This window comes from Sturnus vulgaris, chromosome 4, assembly GCF_052056855.1.
Source record: "Sturnus vulgaris isolate bStuVul1 chromosome 4, bStuVul1.hap1, whole genome shotgun sequence".
Taxonomy (NCBI): domain Eukaryota; kingdom Metazoa; phylum Chordata; class Aves; order Passeriformes; family Sturnidae; genus Sturnus; species Sturnus vulgaris.
This window is the reverse complement of record NC_142246.1, coordinates 1,430,926-1,449,748: the sequence shown is the minus strand read 5'-3', so window position 1 is coordinate 1,449,748 and position 18,823 is coordinate 1,430,926. Positions and strand designations below refer to the sequence as shown.

General features: G+C 51.7%; 1 protein-coding gene across 5 annotated transcripts in view; it reads left to right on the top strand.

The window, feature by feature from the left end:
- Positions 1 to 18,823, top strand: part of DYSF (dysferlin) — a 75,943-nt gene that overhangs the window by 16,910 nt on the left and 40,210 nt on the right. For 4 of the 5 annotated variants that reach the window (XM_088162891.1, XM_088162888.1, XM_088162889.1 and 1 more), the window contains 19 exons: positions 221 to 336; positions 632 to 745; positions 1,267 to 1,444; positions 2,427 to 2,551; positions 3,487 to 3,593; positions 5,884 to 6,076; positions 6,773 to 6,928; positions 8,548 to 8,679; positions 8,983 to 9,149; positions 9,431 to 9,545; positions 9,638 to 9,743; positions 10,287 to 10,429; positions 11,798 to 11,971; positions 12,648 to 12,753; positions 12,992 to 13,069; positions 15,777 to 15,958; positions 16,761 to 16,901; positions 17,694 to 17,723; positions 18,373 to 18,399. In XM_088162891.1, coding sequence (XP_088019017.1) covers positions 221 to 336; positions 632 to 745; positions 1,267 to 1,444; positions 2,427 to 2,551; positions 3,487 to 3,593; positions 5,884 to 6,076; positions 6,773 to 6,928; positions 8,548 to 8,679; positions 8,983 to 9,149; positions 9,431 to 9,545; positions 9,638 to 9,743; positions 10,287 to 10,429; positions 11,798 to 11,971; positions 12,648 to 12,753; positions 12,992 to 13,069; positions 15,777 to 15,958; positions 16,761 to 16,901; positions 17,694 to 17,723; positions 18,373 to 18,399 — 2,390 coding nt within the window. Of the gene's footprint in view, positions 1 to 220; positions 337 to 631; positions 746 to 1,266; positions 1,445 to 2,426; positions 2,552 to 3,486; positions 3,594 to 5,883; positions 6,077 to 6,772; positions 6,929 to 8,547; positions 8,680 to 8,982; positions 9,150 to 9,430; positions 9,546 to 9,637; positions 9,744 to 10,286; positions 10,430 to 11,797; positions 11,972 to 12,647; positions 12,754 to 12,991; positions 13,070 to 15,776; positions 15,959 to 16,760; positions 16,902 to 17,693; positions 17,744 to 18,372; positions 18,400 to 18,823 lie in introns of all 5 variants that reach the window. The other variant, XM_088162892.1, reaches the window with a different exon arrangement.

The following is an 18,823-nucleotide window of genomic DNA, read 5'->3' as shown; positions in this document are numbered from 1 at the left end:
TTCCATGGGGATTATTTCTGGGATTGGGAATTCCCAGGATTCAGCGCCACACCCTTTCTGTATCTTTCTGCTGCTCCAAGGTGAGGTCATGGGATTCAAAACGGGTGGAAATTCCAGGATTTTGGTGGCTTGTGTGATCCCCGTGATCCTACAGCGAGTGTGACACATTCCCAAGGTGCCTCCAGGAATCCCTAATCCCTCTTTTCCCTGCCATTCCCAGTGGATGACGGGCTGGGATTCCTGCCGACCTTCGGGCCCTGCTACATCAACCTGTACGGCAGCCCCCGGGAATTCACCGGATTTCCCGATCCCTACGAGACGCTCAATTTGGGAAAGGTGACATCGGCTGCTTCCCGGCACATCCCAAAATAACTCTCCGGCTCCTCTTTTCCCAAAAAAAGCTTCTTCTAACCCAACCTGGCTTTGTCATCAGGAGCCTGCACTGCGTTTCCCGCTCCCGCCTATTCCTGCTAACGCCTCCCGATCCCGCTCTGCTCCCAAAATTCTGCCTTGGAAGTGCCGGCTGGAATTCTTTGCCTGATCTCGCTGCTGTGCAATGAAGCTCCTGGGAAGCAAAGGCCTCGGGAAGGGAATTTTGGGATCCTGACTCCTGTTCCTGGTCTATCCCAAGGGCGAGGGGGTCGCGTATCGGGGCCGGATCCTGGTGGAGCTGGAGACCAAACTGGTGGAGCACATGGAGCAGAAGGTGGAGGAGATTCCTGCGGATGACATCCTGAGGGTGGAGGTATTGGAATTTCCAGAAAATCTCTGGGATCGGCACGTGGGACGCTATAGAAGGGATGTTGGCCATGGGTGGGGGTTGTCCCATGGTCTGTGAGCTCCTGGAGGGGTTTCCAAACCTCCCTGGGCAATTCCAATCCCTGACCACCCTTTCCATGAGGAAATTCCTGCTGGTGTCCAACCTGAGCTTCCCCTGGCACAACCTGAGGTTGTTCCCTCTTTTTCCATTATTCCCTGGGGTCAGATCCCAACTCCCACCTGGTTCCAACATTCCAGGGAGTTGTGCAGAGCCACAAGGTCCCTCTGGATCCTCCTTTTCTCCAGGCTGAGCCCCTTTCACATCTCCCTCAGCTTTTCCTGATTTTCCAGCCCTTTCCCACTTCGCTCAGCTTTTCCTGGTTCTCCAGCCCCTTCCCAGCTGTCTCAGCCATTCCTCAGGATTTACCCTCCAGACTCTTCCCACTCAACCTCCCGGAGATCAATCTCAGCATCTCCTCCACGTCCCAATTCCCGTTCACATTCCAGAAATACCTGCGCCGACGGAAATATTCCCTCTTTGCCGCCTTCTACTCGGCCACGATGCTCCAGGGCGTGGACGGCGCCGTCCAGTTCGAGGTCAGCATCGGGAATTACGGCAACAAGTTCGACAACACCTGCCTGCCCCTGGCCTCCACCACCCAGTACAGCCGGGCCGTCTTCGATGGTGAGCGCGGCACGGATTCCGTCCTTCGGGATGATCCAAACCCGGCTGGGGGGAGAGAATCCTGGAATCGTGGAATGGTTTGGGTTGGGAGGGGCTTGAAGGTTGTTCAGTTCCATGGGTATGGGAGTGTTCCATTGTCCCAGGTGGATCCAACCTGGCCTTGGGCACTGCCAGGGATCCAGGGGCAGCCACAGCAAATCTGGGAATTGCAGCCCAGGCAGGAATTCCTTCCCAAGATCCCAGCCCAATCTCCCCTTTCCCAGTGGGAGCCATTCCCTGGGTCCTGTCCCTCCAGGCCTTGTCCCCAATTCCAGCTCTCCTGGAGCCCCTGCAGGGACTCTGAGCATTCCCTGGAATTTTCCCTTCTCCAGGGGAACATTCCCAGTTCTCCTAGAGCAGAGGGGATCCAAAATGCTGGAATGATTTGGGTGGGAAGGGACCTTAAATCCCATCCCATTCCCACACCATCCATGGGCAGGGACACCTCCCACTGCCTCAGGTGGCTCCAAGTCCCAATGTCCAACCTGGCCTTGGACACTTCCATGGATCCAGGGGCAGCCAGAGGTTGTGTCCAGGTGATCCTGCTGAAGGTGTCCCTGCTTGGACCAGACAGCTCCAGAGGGTTTTCCCACCTCAGCCATGGGGAATTTGTGTCTGGGAAGGAGCAGGAAAGCCAGGACTTTTCTCGGCTCCATGAGTGGTTTTTTGGGGAGCACCTTTCCCTGGCCTTTCCCTGGCTCCCATCCTCATCCCACCAGGAATGCTGAGCTGGTTTCTGGCCTTGCTGCTGGAGCCGTGGAATCAGATCCCGTTGGATCTTGGTGTGATCTCAAGGATTTGGGGAACACCATTCCCATCTCTCCCCCAAACACCTTCCGAGACAAATTCCCATCCCAATCCCGCCCTTCCCCCTCCATCCCCGCTCCCGAGGGGCGTGTCCCGTTATCCCGACACGCCCAGGTGATGCCGTGCTGCCCCCCAGGTTGTCACTATTATTACCTGCCCTGGGGGAACGTGAAGCCGGTGGTGGTGCTGTCCTCGTACTGGGAGGACATCGGGCACCGCCTGGACGCCCAGAACCTCCTGCTCTACGGAGCCGAGCGGCTGGTGAGTGACCGGGACATCCCTGGGGACATCCCTGGGGACACTGGGAAGGGACAGAAGTCACCTCCAGGCTGGTGAGTGACCGGGACATCCCTGGGGACACTGGGAGGGGACACAGGCCACCTCCAGGCTGGTGAGTGACCGGGACACCCCTGGGGACATCCCTGGGGACACTGGGAAGGGACAGAAGTCACCTCCAGCCTGGGAGTGTCTGGTGGCACAGAGCTGTGCACCCACTGGATGAGGAGCTTCATTGGAATGCTTTGGGTGGGAATGGATCCTTAAATCCCATCCCATTCCCACCCCATCCATGGCAGGGACACCTCAACTGTCCCAGGGGGATCCAACCTGGCCTTGGGCACTGCCAGGGATCCAGGGGCAGCCACAGCAAATCTGGGAATTGCAGCCCAGGCAGGAATTCCTTCCCAAGATCCCAGCCCAATCTCCCCTTTCCCAGTGGGAGCCATTCCCTGTGTCCTGTCCCTCCAGGCCTTGTCCCCAATTCCAGCTCTCCTGGAGCCCCTGCAGGGACTCTCAGGATTCCCTGGAATTTTCCCTTCTCCAGGGGAACATTCCCAGCTCTCCCAGAGGAGAGGGGCTCCAGAATGCTGGAATGATTTGGTTTTGGAGAAAACCTTAAAACCCATCCCATTCCATATTCAGAGACACCTCCCGCTATCCCAGTTTTCTCCAAGCCCTGTCCAATTCCAGGGATCCAGGGGCCGTCCTTCAGCTCCTGAGCTATTTCTGAGATCTCCTGTTGGATTTCCCTGTTCATTCCCCTGGATCTCCAAATATTTGGATACAGATCCCTGGTGGGATCCAGAGTGGAATCTCTGATCCCAGGGACCTTCCCCAACCTCTTGCTGGCAATGTCCTGGAAGCGGGATTGGATTCTGTGGAATTCCACAGCTCCTGATCCCCATTTTTCCCCACAGGAAGCAAACCTGGAGAAGATCCAGGTGGCCCTGAAATCCAATCGCTCTCCTATCGAGCTGGAGGCCCTGGGATCCCAACTGCTCGATGATGTCATCGCTGACTGCAGGTGCTTTGGGAATTCGGGATGGGGAACTTTTCCCGATGTTTCTTCTTGGTCTTGGAAGAGAACACTGCCTCTGCCCCTCTTCTCCTTTCTTTCCCCCCTTTCTTTCCCCCCTTTCTTTCCCCCTTTTCTCTCTATTTTCCCGTTTTTCCTCCTTTTTCCTTCTCCTCTTTTCCTACCCTTTTTTCACTTTTCCCCCTTTTCATCCCTTTTTTATTAGTTCCCTCCTTGTTTCCCTTTTTCCCCACCTTTTTTCCTTTTTTTCCCCTGTTTTCTCTCTCCCTTTTCCACCATTTCCCCACTTTCCCGTTTTCCTTTTAATCATTTCTTCCTTTTTGCCGTTTTTCATTTTCCCTCTTTTTTCCCTTTTTTTCCTTCCCCCTTTTTCTTCTTTTGCTTTTTTCTTTTCTCCTTTCCTCCTTTTTCCTATTTCTTTATTTTTCCTGTTTTTTCCTGTTTTTTCCCCCTTTTGTCCTCTTTTCCAGCACTGCCTTTTCCCTTTTTTGTTTTTCCCCTTTTTCTTAATTTTTTCCTTTTTCCTCTCTCCCTACTTTTCCCCCTTTTCCCCTCTTTTCCCCTTTTTTTTTCCATTTCCCCCCTTTTCTTCCTTCTTTCCCTTTTCATCTCTTCCTCCTTTTTCCATTTTTCCTTTTCCTGTTTTTTCTTTCTTTTCATCTTTTCCCCCTCTTTATTCCCTTCCCCCTTTTCCCCATTATTTTGCCTTTTATCTCCTTTTTCCTTTTTTATCTTCCCTCCTCTTTTTTCTTTTTTTTTCTTTCTTTTCCTCCATCCTTTTCTCCCCCTTTTCCTCCTTTCCCCCTCTTTTCCCACCTTTTTCCTGCTCATTCCCCCTCACTCCAAATCCTCATCCCTGGAAGTGTCCAAGGCCAGGCTTGGAGCAACCCGGGACAGTGGAAGATCCCAAACCATTCCATAATTCCATGTTCTCCCTATTTACCACATAAAAATGTGATTTACATATCCCAATTCCCGAGGTGGGAATGTCATATCCTAAAAAAATCTCCTTCCAAACCTCTCCACTGCCTAAAAATAAATTTATCTTTCTCTCCATCTATTTTTTCCGGAGGAAATCCTGATTTGTGGCTCGGGAGCTGGGAGCAGGAAGTTCATTTATAGCAGTGCATCCATAAATCCTTGAATTTTACAGGAAAAGCTCCCAATTTGGCACCTGATCCATTTTTCCAGGAGCTTGGCTCAATGGATATTAAAATGTGGGTGTGGCTCATTCCCATCCTGATTCCCAGGGGAATTCTGGCTGTGGTTTGAAGCTCCTTTGCTCTTCCTGTTCCCAAATATCTTTATCCCCAGAAACTCACTGAAAATATGGAAAAACCGTTAAAAAAGGCCGGAAAATCCCACAAGAAGCTGGATGAGCTATTGGGGGTGGATTTGGGATGGATTAATGACCATTAATGATGATTATTGACCATTAATGATGACTGGTGACCACTAATGACCTTTAATGGTCATTAAGAAACATTAACAACCATTGATAATTGGTGTCCATTAGTGACCATTAATGATGACTGGTGACCACTAATGACCTTTAATGGTCATTAAGAAACATTAACAACCATTGATAATTGGTGTCCATTAGTGACCATTAATGATGACTGGTGACCACTAATGACCTTTAATGGTCATTAAGAAACATTAACAACCATTGATAATTGGTGTCCATTAGTGACCATTAATGATGACTGGTACCCATTAATGACCTTTAATGATCATAAACAACCATTAACAACCATTGATGATAATTGGTGTCCATTAGTGACCATTAATGGGCATTAATGTTGACTGGTGACCATTAACGACCATTAAATGATGATTGGTGACCATTAATGACCATTAATGATGACTGGTAACCACTGATGACCTTTAATAATCGTTAACAAACATTAACAACCATTGATGATAATTGGTGACCATTAGTGACCATTAATGAGCATTAGTGACCATTAATGATGACTGGTGACCATTAGTGACCATTAATGATGATTGGTGACCATTAATGACCATTAATGACGATTGGTGACCATTAATGATGATTGGTGACCCTTAAAGATCATTAATGACCATCAATGATGATTGGTGACCATTAGTGACCATTAATGATCATTAATGATGACTGGTGACCATTAATGGCCATCAATGATGTTTGGTGATCATTAATGACCATTAATGACGATTAGTGACAATTAACAACCTTAACGACCTTCTGGGTCCATCCCAATCCAGCCCAGTCCCTGATTCCCACCTGTCCCTGCAGCCTGAAGCTTCCCGATGTCCTGGCGAAGGCGTCCAGCACCCACCTGGATCAGAACCTCTTCCGCTTCCGGAGCACCCACCTGGAGCAGATCCTGAAGGTGGCCCTGAGGCTCAAGCACGACAATTCCGGCCTTTCCCAAATCCTGGATCAGGCGGAGGATTGGCTGTGCCGGCTCCGGGCCATGGCGGAGGAGGTGACTCTTCCTGGTTTTCCCATCGTGGTTTTTGTGGGAAGTGATGGTGGTGGTGGTGGGGGGATGTTCCATCCTAGCTCCCAAATCCATGGATTCTCCCATGGTGCCAGGTTTGGCTCCGATGGTTGAGGTTGGTCTGGCTCGTGGATGAGTTGAGGTCAACTCATGGATAGGGAACAGCACTGGGAGAAGGACTGGGAATGTGGGTGGGTGGGAAGCTCCACACGCTCCAGGCTGATCCCACAGCAGGAAAAGGGAAAATTCTGCCTCTCTGCAATGGAGCCAGGCTGGGAATGCTGGGAATGTTCCCCTGGAAAAGGGAAAATTCCAGGGAATGCTCAGAGTCCCTGAAGAGGCTCCAGGAGAGCTGGAGAGGGACTGGGGACAAGGCCTGGAGGGACAGGACCCAGGGAATGGCTCCCACTGGGAAAGGGGAGATTGGGCTGGGATCTTGGGAAGGAATTCCTGCCTGGGCTGCAATTCCCAGATTTGCTGGGGCTGCCCCTGGATCCCTGGCAGTGTCCAAGGCCAGGTTGGATCCATCTGGGATAATGGGAGGTGTCCGTGCCCGTGGAATAGGATGGGATTTAAGATCCATCCCATCCCATCCCAAACCATTCCACGATTTCACGATCCCATTCTGGGCTGTGCCGGTGGATCCCTCCCAACAGGATCTTATGGATTTGTGTTTCCCAGCCCCAGAACAGCCTCCCAGACATCGTCATCTGGATGCTCCAGGGGGACAAACGCGTGGCCTACGCCCGTGTCCCGGCCCACCAGGTCCTGTATTCCCGGAACATCTCCAACTGCTGCGGCCGGAACTGTGGGAAGCTCCAGACCATCTTCCTCAAGGTACCTTTGGAAGCGTGTCCAAGGTGGAATCTTGATTTTCCAAACAGTTTTTCCACTAAAAATAATTAAAAAGAAAAAAAAAGATGGAAAATTCAGGAGGGAAAGCTCAAATCCCAACACAGCGTTCAACCCCAGTTTCATGGAATCATGGAAAGGTTTGGGTTGGGAGAGACCTTAAATCCCAACAATTCCACCCCAATCCATGGGCAGGGACACCTTCCATTATCCCAGGTGGATCCAAGTCCATCCAAACTGGCTTTGGACACTTTCAGGGATCCAGGGGCACCCACAGCTTCTCTTGGAATTCCACCTGGCTGAAACTGCTGGAAAAATTCCAGGTTGTGCTTCTGATGGAGTCCAGCTCCTTCTCCATGGATCTGCAGCAGATTCCTTGGATGTCTCCCTGTATCCTGCAGTTCTAAGGCAGGGAAGATTTTTCCCAGTTTGTGTTTTTTTTAGGATTTTTTTTTTCTATTTATTATTTTAGTTTTTAATATTTTCACAAATTTCTGACTCTTTGCCACTCCAGAAAATTTTGGCTGCTGACTCCTCTCCCAGGCACTTCCCAAGCTTTTCCTGTCTCCAAGGATATTTCAGGTCTGGAAAATATCAGGAGCAGAAAACCAGCACAGAACAAGCTCAAAAAAAAAAAAAAAAAAAGGAAATGAAATACAAACCCAGCTGGCACAAAAAATGAACTCAAATCCTCAAATCTCAAAATTGGGATTTTCCCTTATCTGTGATTTTTGGATGGAAAACCAGCAGTGCTTGGAGTGGGGAAAAGCAGCTGGGAGAGAGGGAAAAGGGCTGTGAGGAAAAGTTCCTGGAGATTGTTCCTGGTTTGCTGAATGTGTGGGTTGGGTTCGGTGTCCTGAACCCAGAGGGTGTCCCTGTCCTTGTCCCTGTTTTTGTCCATGTCCCTGTCCTTTTCCATGACTTTGTCCCTGTTCTTGTCCTTGTCACTGTCCTTTTCCATGTCCTTGTCCTTGACCTTGCTTGTGTCCCTGAACTTGTCCCTGTCCCTGTCACTGACTTTCTTCCTGTCCCTGTCCTTGTCTCTATCCTTGTCTATGTCATTTCCCCTGTTCCTGACCTTGTCCATATCCCTGTCCCTGACCATGTCCATGTCCTTATCCCTGTCCATGTCCTTGTCTCTGTCCCTGTCCTTGACCTTGTCCTTTTCCCTGTCCCTGACCTTGTCATGACCTTGTTCCTCTCCTTGTCCCTGACCTTGTCCCTGTCCCCAACCTTCTCCATGTCCTTCTCCTTTTCCCTGACCTTGGCCTTATCCTTGTCCCTGTCCCTGTTCCTGACCTTGTCCCTATCCATGACCTTGTCATTGTTCCTGGTCCTATCCCTGATCCTGCCCCTGATCCTGTCCACTGGAATTTTGAAGCTCCTCAAGGTCGTCTGGGGACACATTTTAGGGATGTTGATGGTTGGGATGATCCTGAAAGTCTTTTCCAACCTCCCTTCCATGATCCCAAAGCGCTCCACCCACTCCTGACATTATCCCAACTGCTCCATGTCCCACCTGCCCCATCCAGGGATCTTCATTCCCACCCTTCCAGCCTCCAAGAATTCCCAATAATCCCTTCCTGGGATCTTTTCCTTGGCAGTACCCACAGGAGGAGGTGATGGGGCCGCGGATCCCGGCGCAGATCCGGGTGAGGCTCTGGTTTGGATTGGCCGTGGATGAGAAGGAATTCAACCAATTTGCCGAGGGAAAACTCTCCGTCTTTGCCGAAACCGTGAGCATTCCCAAGGGATCCCCATCCTGCCGGGAAAAAGGGGTGGGCTGGACCTAAATCCTCATTGTTCCCTAAAAACTGTGGGAAGGAGGAGATGTTTCCACCAGCTCAGCCTGGAATGCTGAAGGGGAAAGTTGGGAATGATCCATGGAGCTGTGTTGTCCCTCACAAAGGGAAAATCGGGATGCTGTGGAATGGGTTAGGCTTTTCCCAGGAGGTTTGTCCCTCTGCAGGGATTCTACGGGATTTTTCATGGAGTTCTGTTATTCCAACCCCAAATCCTTCTTTTTTTGGCTCTCTCAGTATGAGAACCAGACCAAGCTGGCGCTGGTGGGGAACTGGGGCACCACCGGCCTCACTTATCCCAAATATTCCGACGTCACCGGCCGGATCAAACTTCCCAAGGACAGCTTCCGGCCTTCTGCAGGATGGACCTGGGCTGGGGATTGGTTCGTCTGCCCAGAAAAGACGTGAGTGGGGCTTTCCTGCCCGGAATTCCTGGCATTTCTGCAAAAATCCTGTGGCAAAATCTGGGATGTCCCTGAGGTTCCTCGCCCACGATTCCCCCTCATCCAAATCTTGGGATGCTTCAAAACTGAGGAGCTTTGGGATGGGATTTTCATCCTGGTTTGGGTTTTTCCTGAGGGGAAACTTTGCTTGGAGGGGTGGGAGAAATTTGGGAGCGCTGAGGATGGCACAGGAGGAAGGTGGGTTGGAAATTCCCTGATTTTTGGGAATTCCTGGGGTTCAGGTTGTTGCACGACGTGGACGCCGGACACCTGAGCTTCGTGGAGGAGGTGTTTGAGAACCAGGTCCGGCTTCCCGGGGGGCAGTGGATCCACATGACCGATTCCTACACGGACGTGGTGAGGGAAAACTGGGAATTCTGGGAGCTGGGCTGGAATCCCAGGGGAAATCTTAAGGATTGGCTTGAATGAAAATTCCCTGTGTCCCACAGAACGGGGAGAAGGTCCTGCCCAAGGAGGAGATTGAGTGTCCTCCAGGCTGGAAGTGGGAGGATGTGGAATGGGACACGGATCTCAACAGGGCTGTGGATGAGAAAGGTACCAAAGATGGAATTTTGGGATCTGGGATTTGGGAACTTTGGGATCCTGGAATTTTGGAATCTGGGATTTGGGAATTTTGGGATTTCTTTCCGTGGTCTGTGGATGAAAACATTCCCACAGCTGTGGGAACTGTACTGGGAGAAGGGATCAGGCTCTGGGGATCCTTTTCCCTTGTTTCTGCCTGGAGCTGTGGGGTGGGAATTCCCAAAGGCAGTGCTGGGATAATCTGGGAAGATCCTGGTGGAAAAGAAATGGAAAACACTGAGCTGGAGAGTGCTGGGATGGTTCTGGGGGTTGGAATGGCTGGAGGGAGGGAGGGAGGGAGGAAAGAGTCCCCAGGATGGGATTTGGAGCCAAGGACACCACGCATCCATCCCTGGGCATTCCAGAGGGATGGATTGTGCCGTAAGGAAGGAAATCCAACTGGGAAATCTTGCTGGATTCAGCCACGCCTTCAATGTTGGAAATTCCTGCTGGGAACCAAGGTTGCTGGGGGGAGGCTCTTCTCCCACCTCCACCGGGGATTCCCTTCTTCCCAAGGTTGGGAATACGGGATCACGATCCCGCCGGAGCGCAAGCCCAAGGCCTGGGTGCCGGCGGAGAAGATGTTCCACACGCACCGGCGCCGGCGCTGGGTGCGGCTCCGCCGGCGCGACCTGGAGCACATGGAAGCCATGAGAAAGGTGGGAAAAGGTGCCACGGGATCAGGATGTGGCCCTGTCCCTCCGGGTGGGTGCCTGGCTTTGGCAGGATTTGCTTTTCCTTGGAGGTTGGGGTGGGGCTCGTCCCGGTTTCCAGTGGAAAACGCCGCATTCCCAGGGGTGGAGAATATTCCGGAGGGATTGAGTGGGATGGGGACGTTCAGGAAAATCCCAGAGTGTGGGAAATGGGGGAGGGCCGATGTCCCTAGCCTGTCCCTATCCCGCTTCCCTCTAGATGGTGCCATTGTCCCGGGAATGCCGCTTCTGCTCCTCCCTCCCCCCCGCTGCTTCCCAGGGCCACTTGTCTCCCTTCCCAGAAATTTCTCGGGATAGTTGTGGCCACTGTCACCCCATTTGCTGTGGGTGTCACAGGGAGAAAAACCTTCCAGGGCTTGGGGTGGATGATCCAGGGAGAAATTCCAGAGGTGGCAGAGCCATGGGGAAGTTGGGGATGATGGCAAAGGGAAAAGGGGAGGTGGTAAAAAGTGGGATGTGGAGCTGCTGGAGCTTCACAGGATCTGGCCCCAGTCCAGCGATCCCGCTCCAAGTGGGATTCACCCCAGGGATTGGTGAAGGGCTGAATTCCCAGGGGTGGATTCAGCAGTGTTAATGGTTGGATTGGGAGAATCCTGCTTCATCCTGGGAAGTGTCCAAGGCCAGGTTGGACACTGGGGCTTGGGCAACCTGGGACAGTGGGAGGTGTCCCTGCCATGGATGGGGTGGAATTGGATGGGATTGAATGTCCCTTCCCACCCAAACCATTCCAGGATTCTGGAGCTCCTCTGCTCTGGGAGAGCTGGGAATGTTCCCCTGGAAAAGGGAAAATTCCAGGGAGAGCTCAGAGTCCTGAAGGGGCTCCAGGAGAGCTGGAGAGGGACTGGGGACAAGGCCTGGAGGGACAGGACCCAGGGAATGGCTCCCACTGGGAAAGGGGAGATTGGGCTGGGATCTTGGGAAGGAATTCCTGCCTGGGCTGCAATTCCCAGATTTGCTGTGGCTGCCCCTGGATCCCTGGCAGTGTCCAAGGTCAGGTTGGATCCACCTGGGACAGCAGGAGGTGTCCCTAGAAGTGGCTTTAAAGTCCTTGTATCCCAAACCATTCCATGATTCCATGATGATCTCCAGGGCCTTTCTCAACCTCAACCAAATGACCTCCGAGATCTTTCCCAACCTGAATATTCCTATGATACTCTGAACAATTCCATTACTCCATTCCATGACTCCAACCTGGGGGAGGCACAGTGAAAACCTGGGGTGGAACAACCCTATCCAACAACATCCCGAAAAACCTAAATCCAGCTGTGGGGTCAATCCTGGAAAAACCTGATCCCTGTGATCCCTGTCTGGCAGCACAAGCAGGAGGAGCTGGATGGGGATGGTTGGGAATACGCTTCCCTCTTTGGCTGGCGCTTCCACCTCCAGCAGCGCCGCTCCGACTCCTTCCGCCGGCGCCGCTGGAGACGCCGGATGGAGCCTCTGGAACTCACCGGCCCCGCCGCAGTCTTCGCCCTGGAAGGGGCTCTGGTAGGGAACAGCTTCTCCCATTCCCAAATTTCCGCCTGGGAATGTTATCGGCCGCTCGTTATCAACTGCTCGTTATCGGCCGCTCATTATCTGCTTCCCGTTTTCCGCCCCGTTTGTTCCCGGCTTTCTCCACACTCTGGATTTCCCAATCTGCCTCTTTCCCGATGATTCCACATGAGCCAAAGCAGCACAAAGCTCCCATTCTGTGTTTTTATGGATTTTTTTTTTCCTCTCCTGTTTGGCTTTTTTCCCCCTCTTTCCTTGCTCTGTCTTTCCCTCCAATCCAGAGTTGATCCCTTTGGGATAAAAGTGGCTCTGTTGTGTTTTCCATGAGCTGCTCCCATCTCAGATCCTGCTGCCTCCCACCTCCAGAGCTCCCAGTGGGATTGTTCCTATTCCCCTTTTTCCCCATGGGATCAGCAGATGGGAATTCTCAACTTTGGAAATCACTCAAATATTCCAAGGCCAGCGGGGAATTAGGAGAACTCGGGAATCTCCAAGAGCTTTTCCAAATTTTAAATTCTAAATTCTAAAAAATTCCAGCATTCCCTGGAATCCTAAAATATAGAAGCCCAGACTCCTCTTGGGCAGGCACCCCGGAGAATTCCATCACATGGAGAATCCCAGCTCTGGAGGTGATCCCAGCATTCCCAACTTTCCATTGTTCTCCTTGCAGGGAGGAGTGACAGATGACAAGAGCGACGATGGAAAATCCGATGGAAAATCCGCATCCACCCTGAGTTTCGGAGTGAACAGACCCACGATCTCCTGCATTTTTGACTGTAAGAATCCCAGGGGAGCGGCAAAGGTGTTTTCCATCCTTATCCCAGAAAAAGATGGAAAATGAAAAGTGGGAAAAGGGTAGAGACGAGGACAGTGCTTATGGGAACATCCACAGGCTATGGGATCGGTGCTCGGGATATTCTGGGGGGATTAAGCTGGGATTCCCTCAGATGGGAGACTGGGAATGATGGAATGCCATCCCTGGGATCTTCTCCATGTTTCCTGTTCTTCTGGCAGCCGGGAACCGATTCCACCTGCGCTGTTACCTGTACCAGGCACGGGATCTCATGGCCATGGACAAGGACAGCTTCTCCGGTGAGTCTGGATCTGCACCGGGATGGAATTCCGGGAGCAGAGGGACATCCCATGGCAGGGACACCTCCTGCTGTCCCAGCTGGATCCAGCCTGGCCTTGGGCACTGCCAGGGATCCAGGGGCAGCCACAGCAAATCTGGGAATTGCAGCCCAGGCAGGAATTCCTTCCCAAGATCCCAGCCCAATCTCCCCTTTCCCAGTGGGAGCCATTCCCTGGGTCCTGTCCCTCCAGGCCTTGTCCCCAGTCCCTCTCCAGCTCTCCTGGAGCCCCTTTAGACTCTGGAATGTGCTCCAAGGAATCTCTGGAGCCTTCCTTTTTTCAGGCTGGATATGATGGAGCACAGGGAGAAACTTCCATGGCATATATCCAGGGAGATTTCCAGAGGGTGACAGGATTTATAATCAAGACCTCGGCACAGTCCGGCCCCTTCTCCAGCATCCTCAGGAAATTTCTTGTTGGATTTGAGCCAGGGGAAAGTTCCCAGCCTGTGGGGTTGGATCCGGATGGTCCCTAAGGTCCCTTCCATCCCAAACCAGTCTGGAATTCCACAATTCCATAATTCCTTAGCATTCCTCTTCTCCCAGCTGGGCAGTGGCAGTCCCTGGGGTTTGGGATTTAGGAAGGGGATTTCCCTGGAAAAAAGGGAATCCAGGTAGAAAACAGGGGCTGGCCTTTGTGAAGGAGTTTTCCACATCTTGCTGCTCCACTCATTCCCAGTATAACTCCAGGGATTTCTGAAATTCCCAGGATTGTGCTGGTGTGGTCAGGACCTTCCCACACTGGAGGTTTTTTTTGGGATAGGAAAGAAGTTGGAATAGGAGAAATCCTTTTATCCAAGGGATTTCCATACTGGAGGTGCTTGGATGCAGGTGGAACATCCCTTTGGAATGTGGTTGAGGGGGGATGGGATGCCTGGAATTATCTGGAAAATCCCACATCCCTCCTCATCCCTGGAGGTTGGGCCATCCCAGCTAGGTATTCCCATTAATGCTTCAGAGCTGGAAAAGTGGGGAAAGGGAATCAGAATCAGAATCTGGGAATTCAGAATCTGGATCAGAACTGGGATAATGTGGAATGTCCCAAATCCCAGGAGAAGAATCCACTGGTGGGAGAGATCCCACATCCCTCCAGGGCTATCCCTGCTCGATTCCCATAAGAATTTCCAGAAGGATCTGAGTGGGATTTCCCTCCAAGTTCTGGGATTTAAACACATCCCAGGAATGATAGGAAACAGGGACAATCTCAAAACTGGGGGAGCAGCTGGACCTTGATCCTAAGGGAACCCTGCTTTTCCCAGTCATTGGAATAATGTGATTTTTGGGAATAAACACCCCAGAGCATCCAAAAAAAAAAAAAAAAAAAATTCCCCAATGTCTGCTCCCACCTGGAATTCCCACAAAAGGCTCCTTGTCGGGATGAGGAGGTGGGAGCGAGGTGAGCTCATGGCCTGGGAGGGGAGTCCGGAATCGTTTTCCTTTGGAAAAATCTCGGCCAAGGACAACACGAGCAGCAACGTTCCACAATGTGGGATTGTGATTCCCGCTGCCGGGAATAAAGGAGTTCATTAAAGGGGCTCGGCAGTTGGAAAAATAAACATTCCCTGCTCCCAACAAAGGGGCTTTAGAGAGGCTTCCATGAAAAAAAAAAAAAAAAAAAAAAAAAAGGAGGAGAAGGGAGGGAAAAATGGGGGAAAAAAAAAAAAAAGGAAAGGCAATTCCAAATCCAAGGGTTTTTGTTTATTGTAATGGATTTGGCTGAGGAAAAGTGGGAAAGGCTTTTCCCAGAGTGGGTTGTTGGGAATGCCCAAGTGGTCCTGGTTTGTTAAGCATGGATAGAGGGGGAAATCCAACCCCTGGTGCCCCAATTCCTTGGAAAAGGGGGAATGCTGCTGGGATCAGCTGGTCCTGCTTCCAGGGAATCCTGGGATCTGAATCCAGTGGTTTGTGGGATAATCCTGAGATCAGAATCCAGGAATGTGGGATTTTCCTGGGATCTGAATCTAGGGATGCCTGGGATTTTCCTGGGATCTGAATCCAGGAGGGTGTGGGATAATCCTGGGATCTGAATCCAGGAGCATGGGATGTTCCTGGGAGCTGCATCCAGAGGGGTGTGGGATAATCCTGGAATTTGTATCCAGGAATTTGTGGGATAATCCTGGGATTTGTATCCAGGAATTTGTGAGGTAATCCTGGGAGCTGCATCCTTTGACTCCCATTAAAGCTCCTAGGGATGTGTGGGATGTTCCTGGAATTTGCATCCAGGGATGTGTGAGATGCTCCCCACCCTCCCAGACAGGAATTCCTTCCCAAGATCCCAGCCCAATCTCCCCTTTCCCAGTGGAAGCCATTCCCTGTGTCCTGTCCCTCCATGCTTTCCCCAAATCCCTGCTCTTCTGGAGCCCCTTCAGGCCCCGGAAGTGGCTCCAAGACTTCCCTGGATCTTTAGAACAATCCCAACTCTCAGGGAGAGCCTTTCCAGATGGCAAACCAACTGGAAAACCAGGCAATTTGGGCTTGGAATGCCGAATTCCAGGTGGGATAGACTGGGCAGCTCCTTTGTCCTCAAGCAAGACCTGAGGGACCTCAGGATGAGATGGAGCGAGCTGAGAATTCCCAAATTCTTTGGGAGCCGGTTCTAGATGGAGTTTGGAATTGTGGGAAGAGCCAAAGCTGGAATCCATCCCATTCCTTGAATCCCATTCCGACAGATCCCTACGCCATCGTGTCCTTCCTGCACCAGAGCCAGAAGACGGTGGTGGAGAAGAACACCCTGAATCCCACCTGGGATCAGACCCTGATCTTCTACGAGATCGAGATTTTTGGGAATTCTCGGGACGTGGCCGAGTCCCCTCCCAACATCCTGGTGGAAATCTATGACCACGACACCTACGTGAGTGCAGCAATTCCCGCCGGGGTTTCCCAGCCTCTGGAATGTGACGTTCAGGCATCTCTGGGGTTGGTGCAGGCTTTGGGGTGGACATTCCAGAGGGGAAAATTCCAGGGAAGGTCCTGTGGTGTCCTTGAGGTGCCATTCGTTCTGCTTCCTCACTGTCATTTAAAGTGGGAAAAATAATGGAATTTCCTCATGGAAAAAACTTGGGATAAAGTTGGAAGCGGTCATGGAAGTAGGGAAATGCCCTCTGCTGTTTGCTGTGTCCAAAGGGCTTGGGAATGATGGAATTTTGGGGGGTTGGTGGCAGGAACTTGAGGTTTTTCCCAGTAAAACCGGGCTGGGAAAAAAAAATCCTGGAAAAACAAAGTGCAGGAGGGAATGCTGCTGAAAAAAACACTTGGAATACACCTTGGGAGGGACTTGGGAATATCTCAGGAATCTTTTTCCCTCTCTCCTGCTCCTTCCCAGCAGGAAGCAGGAAAGATTCCAAAGATCCCAGTGCAGAGCAGGGAATGGGATTTTTAGGAGATGCCAAAGGCTCTGGAAAACCTGGGATAGGAATTCCACCTCCTAAGCCAAAACTCCTGAAAAAGTGTTTTTCCAGCATTAGGAATTCCAGGGAGGAGTTGGAAAACTGGGCATCAATCCATTCATTTTCCTGCCCTGATCCCATAACGGGATCACCCCTCGCTCCTGATTTTTGGCTGGGGGTGTGGGGTGATGGATTTCTCTGGGAATAGGGATGGGAAAGATGATCCCAATTCCGGTGGCTCCCAATTCCCTGGAATTCCCTTCCCAGGGCGCGGATGAATTCATGGGGCGCTGCATCTGCCGGCCCAGCCTGGAGCGCTCGCCCCGGCTTTCCTGGTATCCCGTCCTCAAATCCGGCCGGAATGTCGGCGAGCTCCTGGCTGCCTTCGAGCTGATCCAGAGGGAAAAGGTGAGATCCATCCCTGAGCCTGGAATGCTCTGGAATTCTGGTTCTTCCCCAGGATCCAGCTTTTCCAGGTGTTGGGTTTAATGCATCCATTGGTGCCTCGGAAAAGCGGGAGGGATTTGGGATTTGTCCCTTTTTGTGGGATAATTCCATAGGATGAGGTTTTCCAGGTGGGTTTAGGGTTGGCCTGATGGAAAACTGCAGAATTCCAGGTGGGATGGGCTGGATGGATCCTTCTCTCCTCAGACAAGTCCTGGGGGGTCTCAGGGATATCGAGGGAGCTGGGAATTTCCAAATCCCTAAGGAATGCTGCAATTTCCTTGGAATGATATCTGGAGGGAATTTAGGAAGCTGAAGCCATTCTGGCTTTTCCAATGGCTGCATCCTGGATGTGCCAGGAAAAAGGAATGGATTGAGAAGCTCAGTCCCTGTATCCCATTCTTCTTTCCCAGCCTCAAGTTTTATCTGGGAATGGGAATCCCACAATTCCCTCTTCCCTGGAAATCCCAGCCCAAACACCAGGACAAGGTCCCAGATATCCACACGTGGCCTCTTCCTCCTCCTCATTCCCTCAGAACCGGGTGGGAAAAGCCTTGGGAAGGCCTTGGAATGGGATGTGCTCCCAGAGGAGCTGTTTGATCCCAGTGGGAATCATCGGGGTGGATTTGGTGCTTCCTGGCTGGATGAGAATCCAGGACTTTTAGAGCTGGGAATGGAAGGGGTTGAAGTTTCCCTGCTGGAAAAAGAGGAATTAGCACTGGGAATGTTAATGGGAATTGTGTTCTCTCCCTGCAGCCGGCTGTGCATCACATCCCTGGATTTGAGGTAATTCCCGACTCCTCCTTGCAAATCCAGCACCATTCCCAGCTTTCCCAGGGATTTGGAGCCCATTTCCAGCAATCCCTCCATCCTGTCTTAGGGAATTATTTTAGGATGAAGGAATTTCTGCTTGGAGATCCTGCTTTTCCCCAGCTGGGAATGGGGCAGCTCGTTCCTGACAGGGCAAATTTATCACATTCCAGGATCCACAGGATCCCATGGAGATGCTCCAAAGGCTCTGGAGCCAGGCTGGGAATGCTGGGAATGTTCCCCTGGAAAAGGGAAAATTGCAGGGAATGCTCAGAGTCCCTGCAGGGGCTCCAGGAGAGCTGGAATTGGGGACAAGGCCTGGAGGGACAGGACCCAGGGAATGGCTCCCACTGGGAAAGGGGAGATTGGGCTGGGATCTTGGGAAGGAATTCCTGCCTGGGCTGCAATTCCCAGATTTGCTGTGGCTGCCCCTGGATCTCTGGCAGTGTCCAAGGCCAGGTTGGATCCAGCTGGAATAGGGGAAGGGGATGGGACTGGATGGGATTTAAGATTTTTCCTGCCCAATCCATTCCATGATTCCCTTCGGTTGTCAGCTCCAATTACAAATCTTGGGATGGGTTTAGGGATGAGAATTCCTCTAATTCTGTCCTCTCCTCTTTCCCAGAGTGATCTCTCCTCCAGCCTGGATGAGGTGAGTCTTTGGGAATTCCTTGGTTTTAATCCTGGACTTGTTCAGATTTGCTTCTTTGGGAAATCCTCTTTTTCCTGGATGGGTCAAGCCAGGAGCATCAGGATTTTGGGAATATGAGTGACCCCTGGCCAGATGGGCTTTTCCCCATGGCCAGGAATGTTGGGATCCATTTACCCTCTGGAATGAGGCATCCCAAACTTTCAACCTGGGCGTGCCAGAGCTGGAATGCTGGGCTGCCCTGGGGAAATCCCAGTTCCAAACATTCCATAGGGAATTTGCAGTGAGGCAAGGATGTGCCAGACTGTTCCAGTTGTTCCGAAGGAAATTTTCGTCCCTCATCCCAGGAGAAGTTCAGGGATAGGTTGGATGGGGCTTGGGATAGTGGGAGGTTTCCTGCCCATGGAATGGGATGAGTTTTCCAACA